The following is an 11,452-nucleotide window of genomic DNA, read 5'->3' as shown; positions in this document are numbered from 1 at the left end:
TGGCAAATAGGCACCTCAACAATAGGTTTTTTTTTTTCCGTCTTCCCCCTCTGCAAAGTAGCACATGCTGGCAGAGGGCAATCACAATTACATACTGAAATACAGCAAGGCTCAGAAAACATGACCGATATCTGCAAATTGCATACTGATAATTCAGAAGAGGCAACTATTTAAGTCTAACATGATAAAGAGTAAAAACTTATACATAATTGGGTCACTTTTTTTTTTTTTTTTAGATATGGAAAATGGGTCATCTGCCACAGGAAGCCTTACATATGGGGAAAATGTGATATTTGCAGATATTGAGTGTCTCAGCTAAAAAAATAAAAGTTTAATCATGTCATGGCCAAAATCTTAAATTTCAGGACAACAAAACAGCAAACGGAAAACCTCTTCAAAGCTTTTATTGAAAACAGTACAGAGTGCATTTGATGGCTGTACATTTCTCCCACTTTCAATGCGTTGCTCAATACGAAGATTCAGCCCGACCTCTGAACAGAAAGCTGTGCCAGCATCTGAAAGACAGCAAAAGACATCAAAAGTTAAATTTAACAACAATATCATTTGTTCAACAAACTTGGGTGTTTTTTGCATAATTTTACAACTTATACACAAAATAATATACACAGCAGCCAGAACAGGACTTTCAGGAAGTAATCTAAAAAGAAAATACAGAGTCACAACAGGACTCAACCAACTTAGTTTTGTTTGTTGCATTTAGTGGGCCAAACTGAGGAACTTCCTCATAGCACCTCATACAAAAAAAAAGGTTCAAATGTTTTGTACAGAAGTATATTTGATTTCTCAAATTATTTTCCTCCTAGCATCTTAAAAATAAACTAAATTCTTTTGGCATATCAAACCATTTTCAAAAACAGGTTGGTATCAAAGTGCCCTGCATAGCTCTACTTTCTAGGATTCTCTAAATTCCCATTTTACAAATGCATTTTACATTAATAAGTTACAGAAAAAGTAAAGCAAACAAAAACATACCTAACATGCAGAAAATACAAAAAGGTATTAAAATAATCATAATGCCCACTGTAGTCAATTACTGAAGATTTTACTTTACATCATTAGTAATGCTGACAGGCTCACATCGATTTTAAATACGTAAACACACTGTTCATGATTTGGGGCAAAATTGCTGTAAAATGTCTCAGCAGTAAAGGTTGTCCATCCCATCTTAATTGTGTACAGGTAGATAAAGACTTACTAGTCTGTTAGACATGCTTATGCAGATTCACTGTAGCTCAACTAGTCCAGCAACTTGAAGACATTCAGATATGTTGAAAGGGCAATTGCCTTGAAGCAATGTTCATCCTGCAATGAGAAGATCATATTAGTATGGTGCCTTTTTCTTAATTATGTATTATGAGGTAACTGAAAATTATATTGTCGTCCTTGGTCCAACTGTACATTCGTTTCATTGTTTTTCGGTTTGGCAGTTAGGACGATGGTGCTCTTCCAAAGGTCTCCATTGTTTGAATTGGCATGCTCAAGGAAATGATTTTGATACCAAGTCTTTAATTTAAAGATTGCTTTCAGGTGTTTATAGAGGAAAAAAAATTACTAAATATAACCCCATGATGTAAAAATGCACGGTTGCCAATCATTTTACTGATGTTGGATGACTGGTTGGGCAAAAAGGAGCCTTGGGGCTCAGTTGGTAAAACGGGTGTTAAAAGCATTCACTGGTGAAAAGGGAAGAAACTTCTTGGCATGTTGCTGCACTTTTGACAATTTTGAGTGACGAAAATGGACTACAACGAAAAGGTTCATTTCAGTCGACTTCCTTTTTTCCTTTTGTTCCTTGAAGCCAAGTTTCCTTGAATATCGCCCTTTGACTGGAGAGTGCAATACAGGACAATGAGAAACTCATTTACAGATGAGAAACAAAGAGTTTTGCTTTGCTTACCAGCTGTTGACTATCAGTCGAGTTGCATTTGGTCGTTGCATGCCATCAAATGGCTCTAGGGTGATGAATCCATTTCCAAGGAACTACATTGGAACATTTTGACAGTAACATTTGCCTAACCTTGAAAACAGTAGCGTCCAGTTGGAAGTACATTTGTGGCAAGAATGAACGCATCTCACTCCAATATTTAGCAGACTCACCTAAGTTTTACAGAGGACCTTTTTAAGGAGATCATGTTGTTACGTAACATTTGTTACGGTCTGTTGTTGAAAAATCGATGAGAAAAAGTTATGGTACAACTAAAACCTTTATTAGATTAGGAAAGCCATACTTATAGGGCATTGCAGATTTCAACAGCACTGAAAGTACAAAAAACTAACACTCACTTGGTAACTGTACTGACATAAGCAAGAGAAAAAAAACTTTTACACATAAAAGAAAAAAAAAAAATTGGGAAAGTCAAGATACAGTTCAAAACTAAGCTTCAGATTCCACAAATTTAGACATGGCTAGTTTGTCCTTCCTCCAAAACACGTTTTAAGTGTGCATGGAGACTAACGTTTGGTTTAATGACATTTCCAAGTCCAGTTCAGTATCTGCTGCGAGCCATTCCTCTATCGACTCGACTGCCACCACGGCCACCACGTGGCCCTCCACGACTTGAGCTGTTGTATGAGTCACGAGGAGGGTAGCCTCTCTCGGCAGGGGGAGCTGGGCCCCTATCCTGTCTGCCCATTCGCTCACCACGGCTAGGTGGATATGGGTCACTCCGACTGTTGGGGTAACTGTCACGACTGCCATAGCCATCCCGGGAACTGCTGCCATAGTCATCATAACGACTGCTTCCACTGCTCCCACCATAGGATGGTGGGGGGCCCCTTGAAGGTGGGGCGCTGCGAGAGTTACCTGCAGGGTCAATGGTTCAGGTAATTGGCAAAGTTCAATTTATACATTTTTCTTTGCACGGTCAAGTGCTATTTTTTTTGCCAATAGAATTCATTCTGTGACAAAAAAATAAATAAATAAAACTTAATGGATGGCATATTTAAAATGTTCCACCCTTTTAATACTTAACATGGATATTTTGTTGATATGCGCAGTAATATATCCAAGCACAGAACAAATAGGCAGTGGTACCCATTTCAGCATGCCTTTGATTTGAGTAGCCATTTTTCCATTTAGAGATCCAAGTGTAGGTTAGGGTGAGGTTTTCAGTTGTCTTGATGGTTTTCGAAGATTACTCCTTGAGGGAGTACTTTGCTGGACAACACATAACGGGCAACGGATGTTTCCACGGATTTTTGAGGTTCCTTATGGTTGCAAAAACTTTGAGGTGCATGACATATACATGATATTGCCAAACTCATATTCTCCTGATGAATGCAGGGGTAATGCAGACTTTGGTATGTAGACACTTTTGTTTTTCAGTGGAGATGCCAATGGTAAAATATTTCTAGTAGTATGAAAATATACAACTTGGATTGTAGGTCAGGGAAAGAAAAAAAATAAATTACTATGTTGTTTCCTCTGAGGATGCAAAAAAACTGCAGTATCTTGTGATAGGACAAGGCAGGTTTGGTTGAATATTTGTGCACTTCTTCTTTGTGCCACAGCGATTACACATTGTCATTTCACTCATGAAGTTATGTCTTACCGTAACCATCATATGAGTCTCGGTAGGAGCCACCACTGGGACGGTCCATATAGCTTCTTGGTTCCCTGCCTCCTCCATAACCATCACGGTCACTGCAAAAAGCAATTGTCACTTAACAACCAAGGGAGATCTGACCTCAGGTTTTTACTTTTTGTATCAATCCAGGCTCATACCCGTATCCTCTTGACATTGAGCCGTAGTCATCGCGGGAAGTGGAATTAGAATATTCTCTATAGGAATAATCTCTGGAAGGTGGCCCATAGTCCCTAGAATCTCTGGAGTAATCCCGACTGGAGTAGCTGTGAAACATTACAATACACCTCAACTCTGTTTCCTGAGCATAAATTTGTGTTAAATATGTGGACTTTTTAAACAGAAAATTCAAATATAAAAAAAGATGACCACAATAGTTCTAAGCAACAGCAACTATCAGCATGTTACAGTATATCAATCTTGAGGTTTGCCATGTATGTTCACACTAGTGTGTATTATGAAAATACCAACCTGTCTTTTGAGTTGTAATGGTCATCTCTGGGTGACGGATAATCATCCCTTCTGGACATCATCGAGTCTCTGCGAGGTGGAGGTGGACCATAGGGATCTCTGTCCCTTGACATGGGAGCTGGAACACATAATGAGAAACTGATGAGATTAATCACCAAATTACTATGAGACAGAAGTATCCCTAGTTACTTGCAAGAGAAACACAAACTAGATACTAAATGAAATCTAGAGACGAAAATCTGTACAATTAACTTTTTTTTTTTGTACTTGCTTCCACATCACTTCCTGCTAGGGCTGCACGATTAATCGTTAGAAAAATCGCGATCTCGATTCATACTTATGTGCGATCTCATTTCCAAATGACAACGATTTAAAAAAAAAGGAAAAAAAAAAAAAAAGACGATGACGATTGTACCGCATTTTGATCCGGGACGTAATCTGCATGAAAACAAGCGCTCACTCTTTCTGCTCAACAAATGACAAGGGCGGAGCCTTATACCACGTGATACAGAAGCTGTGCCGTGTGATCCTCAAATTGGCAGGGAAAAAACAACGGAGAACACGTCAGGGTTGACGAGAAAGTGACAGGAGAAAATCCGTCCCGGTCAACCACCCAAACATCAATAACGGGAACCTTATACAGCGCTTCCCTATACACGTCGAACTCCCGCAGGCACAAAGAAATTACGGAGGATATTACTTATCACCTGACCAAAGATATGGCTCCCATCAACACTGTGCAAAACGAGGGATTTAGGAAAATGATCAACACCCTAGACAAACGCTACACAGTGCCGTCCCGCAACTATTTTTCTATTGTTGCACTACCTGCTCTATACACACAGCATCGAGCAACGGTGGAGACGGAATTTCAAGCAGTACAACATTTTGCGGCAACCACAAAATGTGAGGCATTTATTGTTTTTATGTTTATTTATTGTTTTTATGTTCAGTTTCAACTGTTACGAAGTTGATGTGCAATTAATAAGTGCAATAAATATTTATATTGGAAAAGAGAATCGTGATCTCAATTCTAAGCAAAAAAATCGTGATTCTCATTTTATGCAAAATCGTGCAGCCCTACTTCCTGCATTTAAATATTGCAGAGCACAAGCACTTACGTCTGCTCATGGGACCAGAGGGGGCAGACCTCTTGGGTGGGGGACCTCCATTTCGAATAGGGGGCCCTCGTTTCATTGGAGGGGGGCCTCTGGATGACATCCCTTTAAAGAAGGGTTCTACACTTCCTGAATCATAGTAGTCTTTTAAACAAACAAGAAATGCACATATTAACATACTACATTCAAAAGCTGCAACAAAATTCCATCCAGAGATTATTATATCATTACACAGATTCTTCCAATTTACAAACTGAGCAGACCCAAAAACATAACTAAATAAATTACCTCTTGATGGGGGGCCTCTCATTCCACCAGGACCTCCCCTTGAACCACGTGGACCTCTGGGTGGCCCGCGACTGCGAGAGTGCATGGGTGGAGGTCCACGCCTGCCAGCACTCTCAAACTGAGGTTTTGTAGCTTGCTCAACTTTGATAGGCTTGCCATCAAGAGACTGGTAGAAGAATTACAAGTATAAATCACATTTTTTTAGCTGATTCTTTTTTATTTTTATTACAGCCAATTCGAGTTATCACTTACCTTTCCATTCATTTCGCGTGCGGCATCCTTTGCATCAGCAGGACTTTCAAAAGTTACAAATGCAAAGCCTCTTGATTTGTTTGTTTCACGATCCTTCATCAAAAGAACTGAAATAAAGGAATTGATGATCAGAAGTGAGCTTGTGTTGTTCAATTAGCCAAGTTAAATACAAAGGTGACTCATTTTAACAGTTTAAAGTAGATAAGGGCACACTTCTATGACACCCCATAACCAAAAGTGACTAATTTCGGTTTCTTTGCGTCCCTTTTGTGGTTCAGAGTTTTTCTTATTTCCTTCAGCAAGACTATACGGCCATTTACAGCAAATAAAGTGTTATACATTAGAGTTTGGAAGAACAGGATTCATTTTAAATGAAGTGGAAAAAATGTCACAAACTATGTGGAAAACATAACTTAGAATATTGTAAAGCTGCAAAGTTAGTGTATTAAAAAAGGGTTTATTCCGATTTCCCTACGCTATAACAGTAAACTTAAATATACACACAGATGAATAAAAATGTGTTCCAATTTGTTCCAGTATTTCGCTACCACCCATTTGCTAGAATAAAGGCGCCAAACAGCAAACACTGAGCAATTTTAGAAGTACTCCAGGATATGCACTGAACATGATATGGCCAAAAAGGGGTTCCATTCCCACCTTCCACAATCCTGCCATATTTGCTGAAGTACTGCTCCAAGGCCTTTTCGGTGGTCTCCGTATTCAGTCCGCCGATGAAGAGCTTCCCTGGTCGGTCGGCCTCCGCCATGCTCCGAAGTCTGCTACCTAAAACGAAAGAAAGACCATACATTTAACTTAAAAATGAGCATCAACCCTGAAACCAAAAAGGAACGCTGTATCCTGAAATAAACAGCCACACATTACTTTTGCATTACCTTTCTGCTGCCAAAAGTCGGGAGCTACTGAATGCGCAAAATGGCGATAAAAATGCTACCGATTTCAGCTGCTTCTTTAGCCCCGTTAGCTAACAAGTATTTCGCTACTAACAAAAGACTCTGCTTTACGTCTACCAACAAGCTACTTTAAAAGCGAATATAAAAAAATTACAGCTTAAATTTTAGCATGCATACACACTGCATTACCCCGCGAGTTTATGAAAGCTACAGCGACGACAAAAATGGTTCCTCTCTCCGCCTTCTCACCCTTCTTCTTTATTTCCGTTTCCCGTAGACCAGTTGCCCCCAATTGTGATGCTGCCGCCTAGAGTCCAGAAGCATTACTCCATATTCTATAATGTCCAATGTCCATGTTCAAAACTACTCGCACTTAAAAATATATATTGCATAATTTGAGCAGTTCAGTCAGAATTCATCATAGTACAGAACCTGTATTAGGTTACAAATGACCTTCTTATGGCCTCTGACACTAGACTAGTCTCTTTGCATATCCTGCTAGAACTCAGTGCAAGATTCGTAACTGTTGAATATAATATTTTACTACAGAGATTAGTCAGTGCTGTAGGTATTAAAGGAACTGCACTGCAGTGATTTTAATCATATCTATCTAATAGATCCCGATTTTTAAATGTAAATGTGGAATCTTCTTTGCACACTAAAGTTACATATGGACCAATTCTAATTACATTTTCCTTGCTTTCCTCATTAGAATGCATTGCATACATTTTCACTGTAATGCAGTTTAGCAGTGAAGCCCGATGAACAGCACCAATTAGTTAAACTGCTGGAATGTCATAAAGACATAAAAGCCGGGATGATCACTAGTTTACTGCTTCTAAATTTAGATAAAACTGATGTTACACTATAGGCCATACAAACTCTCAGTGGCATTACCTTGGCTTTCAGTAACACTGTGAGAAATACATTTTCTTGTGCCAATAACTCTACAATTAGAAACATCCCGTCTCAGAGTGTTGCTGAAAAAATTGGGCATTCATCACTTCTAGGCTGGACAATTGTAATTTGTTATTATCAAGTCTAAAACCTCCCTAAAGAGCCTTCAGTTGATCAAGAATGCTGTAGCAACAGTGGTAATAGGGACTAGAAACAGAAACCATATTTATCCTATATGAGCTTCTCTTCACTGGCTCTGTTAAATCCAGAATCCTATTTGAAATCCTTCTCCTTACATACAAGGTCTTGACTCATCAGGCCCCATCTTATCTTAAAGACCTCATAGCACCATATTGTCCCAATTGAGTACTTCACTGCAGGCTTGTGGTTCACAGGATATTTGAAAGTAAAATGGGAGGCAGAGCTTTCACCTTTCAGGCCCCTCTTCTGTTGCATTCTGGAGAAACACTGTCTTTTTATTTTTTAACATTAGGCTTAAAACTTTCCTTTTTGATAAAGTTTATATTTAGGGCTGGATGAGGTGACACTGAACCTTCCCTTGATTATGCTGCAACAGGCCTAAGCTAGGCTTTTCCTTTAATTCAATTCAATTCAATTTTACTTATATATCACCAAATCACAACAACAGTCGCCTCAAGGCGCTTTATATTGCACAGTAGATCGTACAATAATAGATACAGAGAAAAACCCAACAATCATATGACCCCCTATGAGCAAGCACTTTGGCGACAGTGGGAAGGAAAAACTCCCTTTTAACAGGAAGAAACCTCCGGCAGAACCAGGCTCAGGGAGGGGCGGGGCCATCTGCTGCAACCGGTTTGGGTGAGAGAAAGAAGACAGGATAAAGACATGCTGTGGAAGAGAGACAGAGATTAATAACAGATATGATTCAATGCAGAGAGGTCTATTAACACATAGTGAGTGAGAAAGGTGACTGGAAAGGAAAAACTCAATGCGTCATGGGAATCCCCCAGCAGCCTACGTCTATTGCAGCACAACTAAGGGAGGATTCAGGGTCACCTGGTCCAGCCCTAACTATGCTTTAGCAAAAAGGAAGGTTTTAAGCCTAATCTTAAAAGTAGGGATAGTGTCTGTCTCCCAAATCCAAACTGGAAGCTGGTTCCACAGAAGAGGGGCCTGAAAACTGAAGGCTCTGCCTCCCATTCTACTTTTAAATACTCTAGGAACAACAAGTAAGCCTGCAGTGCGAGAGCGAAGTGCTCTAATAGGTTGATATGGTACTACAAGGTCATTAAGATAAGATAGGGCCTGATTATTTAAGACCTTGTATGTGAGGAGCAGCATTTTGAATTCAATTCTGGATTTAACAGGAAGCCAATGAAGGGAAGCCAATACTGGAGAAATATGCTCTCTCTTTCTAGTCCCTGTCAGGACTCTTGCTGCAGCATTTTGGATTAACTGAAGGCTTTTAATCATTAGTTATTTTTAAACTATGCATTGAATCATTAATTTATTTTTAAAAATATGACTCTCTTCCACACCTGGTCACAGCATGTGGCTGCCCCTCCCTGGGCCTGGTTCTGCCAGAGCCTGGTTCTGCCAGGAGTTTCTTCCTGTTAAAAGGGAGTTTTCCTTTCTACTGTTGCCAATTGCTTGTTCATAGAGAGTCCACTGATTGTTGGGGTTTTCTCTCTAATGTTGTAGGATCCTTACTTTATAATATAAGTCACCTTGTGGTGACTGTTGTTGTGGTTTGGCACTATATAAATAAAAAAAGAATTAAAATATCATTATGAACACATGAGTTAATAGTTGGCAAGCAAATTTTATAATATAACGATAAGCTATATTTAAGGGTATTAGTAATTTTCTTAATCATTAGAAAGGCAGCTGGTTGAATTGACATATCTGTGTAGGTATAGAGATGTCTAAGAGAGAGGGCAGTGGATTTTTTTAACCATGGGATGCCTGAAGAATGGAGAAGTATACACATTTTCAATGACAAGAGCGGTGTGTAAGGACTATCAGGAGGGGCAAAAACACATGTGACAGTGGTACACAACATGTATGAGCACACCAAAACAGTGGTATATAATAGATAGGTCTTAAGAAACTATACAAACAATGAGTGCAAAACTGCATATGTTTATATGACCTGAATGATATAACAGTGGGTTATTTCACAGTGTTCATCAGAGTGACAGCCTGGGGAATAAACTGTTTCTGTGGTGGCTGGTTTTAGCAAACAACACTCTGTAGCGCCTGCCTGAAGGCAGCAGTTGAAAGAGTTTGTCTGGGAGTCTGGCCGTGTCCTGCTTCGTGGCTGAGTGGAACCAGACACACAGGACAGACTGGATGATGGCTGTGTAGACAAAATAATTGTAGTGTAGAGAGAATACATGTGTGATCGAGAGAGAGACAGGTGTAACACAGAAGAAGCAAAAAGCAGAGGTACTGAAGGTGGACACATTTAAACACCTCTACTCCACCATTCAAAGCAGGGGGACAACTCAAGTTCAGTAGTTTGGAGGCAAAGTTAGTGAGACATAGCTGTGATTATTTGTATATATGCAGAGGTGGGGTACCAGATACATTGGACAAAAGATTTTGAAGATGGGGCTGTCAGACAGGATGAAAAAAGGATGACCACAGAGAAGATTAGACATGCAGAAGGTTGTGTGACAGAAGAGGATGCTAGGGTTAGGGTGACTTGAAGGTTGGTAATCCGCTTCGGTGATCCTAAAAGAACCAGCCAAAAGAAGAAGACATAATTGGCAACTATTCCCATTTTATAATGCACTAGGTTTTTCTTGAATATACTATCTTTTGTATGTAAAATTAAATTGTTAAAAAAAAGGATGTTGAATTAAAAGCCGTTGTCTCATACAAGTTATTTAAATCAAATTGAATTACAAAACTGCAGATAATTCAGTCAGTCCCATATTAACGCATCCCTGTTTGGAATGTGCCAATTGACAAGAACAGTCACCTCAAGGTGCTTTATACTTAAGGTTCCTTTAGATCCTACATTTTTTGAGAAAACCCCAACAATCCAATAACACACTATGAGCAAGCATATTTCAACAATCACAAGGACGAATTCCCTTTCAGCAGGAAAGCAGAACCAGCAGAACCAACAGAGCCAGTAGAACCAACAGAGCCAGTAGAACCAGCAGAGCCAGCTCAGGGAGGTGCAGCCATCTGCTGCAACCGATTGGCAAGAAAAACCACGAGTAACAATAGATATTCATGTTTTTATAGATGCTTGCTTGGCAGAAACATTAAAATTTTATGTGTTTAAAAAGCAAATGCTTCCATATTGTTTTCTAACTATAAAGAATGTTCATGTTCAATAAAGCTGCAGTTACAGTGCCCTTTTTAATAGGGGACTTGCACAGCATTAAGAGCTTAAAAAAGGAGGAATGTTTTAAGTTTGTTAAAATGTTTCACCTCTCATCCAAATGTTTCTTCAGTTCAGCTATGAACTTTCATAAAACCAATGCTATTAATAGTAGAACGCATGTGCCCGTTCCGGGTTTTCTGGTTTAGCTTGCAGTTATTTATATTTTACATTTAAAATGAACCTTTGCTTTCTCGGTATTGTTTCAAACGCATTTTCTCTTGCTGTTGCTTCTCTTATAGCTTACATTATGGATTATAAGTATGTCATTTTCCAACTTTTACGAATGCTTGATCGAAAACAAGGACTGCTATGAGTTATCAATAAGCAACGTCAGTCTTAATTCCACGGTGTCATTGCCTTCCGATTTTCTCCTGTTAAATTAAAAGCATAAAAAGCGCATTAACGTATGGAATTGTACTTTTAATTTGTTTTTATTCAAAATAAAGTAACCTAAAACATACCGCTGGCATATATACACCAGTTATTAATTCTTAAAACCTTTAGAGGTAACAGATTAATTATTAT

The 11,452-nt window shown here is 39.1% G+C and overlaps 1 protein-coding gene across 2 annotated transcripts; it reads right to left on the bottom strand.

Moving 5' to 3' along the window:
- Positions 1 to 387: 387 nt before the first annotated feature.
- rbmx (RNA binding motif protein X-linked) lies at positions 388 to 6,914 on the bottom strand. Of its 2 annotated transcripts, none has more exons than XM_031736351.2 (10): positions 6,628 to 6,914; positions 6,392 to 6,517; positions 5,735 to 5,841; positions 5,483 to 5,648; positions 5,198 to 5,338; positions 4,077 to 4,194; positions 3,746 to 3,871; positions 3,573 to 3,664; positions 1,217 to 2,824; positions 388 to 515 (listed from the first exon to the last, which is right to left on the bottom strand). In XM_031736351.2, the coding sequence occupies exons 2-9, from the start codon at positions 6,498 to 6,500 to the stop codon at positions 2,508 to 2,510; spliced, it is 1,176 nt and encodes a 391-aa protein (XP_031592211.1). In that variant the 5' UTR covers positions 6,501 to 6,517; positions 6,628 to 6,914; the 3' UTR covers positions 388 to 515; positions 1,217 to 2,507. The 2 variants fall into 2 exon arrangements, with proteins under 2 accessions (XP_031592211.1, XP_031592212.1); XM_031736352.2 differs by having other exon boundaries at positions 1,217 to 1,323; positions 6,628 to 6,913.
- Between the last annotated feature and the right edge of the window lie 4,538 nt (positions 6,915 to 11,452).

Source organism: Oreochromis aureus, linkage group 2, assembly GCF_013358895.1.
Source record: "Oreochromis aureus strain Israel breed Guangdong linkage group 2, ZZ_aureus, whole genome shotgun sequence".
NCBI classification, from domain to species: domain Eukaryota; kingdom Metazoa; phylum Chordata; class Actinopteri; order Cichliformes; family Cichlidae; genus Oreochromis; species Oreochromis aureus.
The sequence above is the reverse complement of the archived record's forward strand: the minus strand, read 5'-3'. Positions and strand labels throughout refer to the sequence as shown.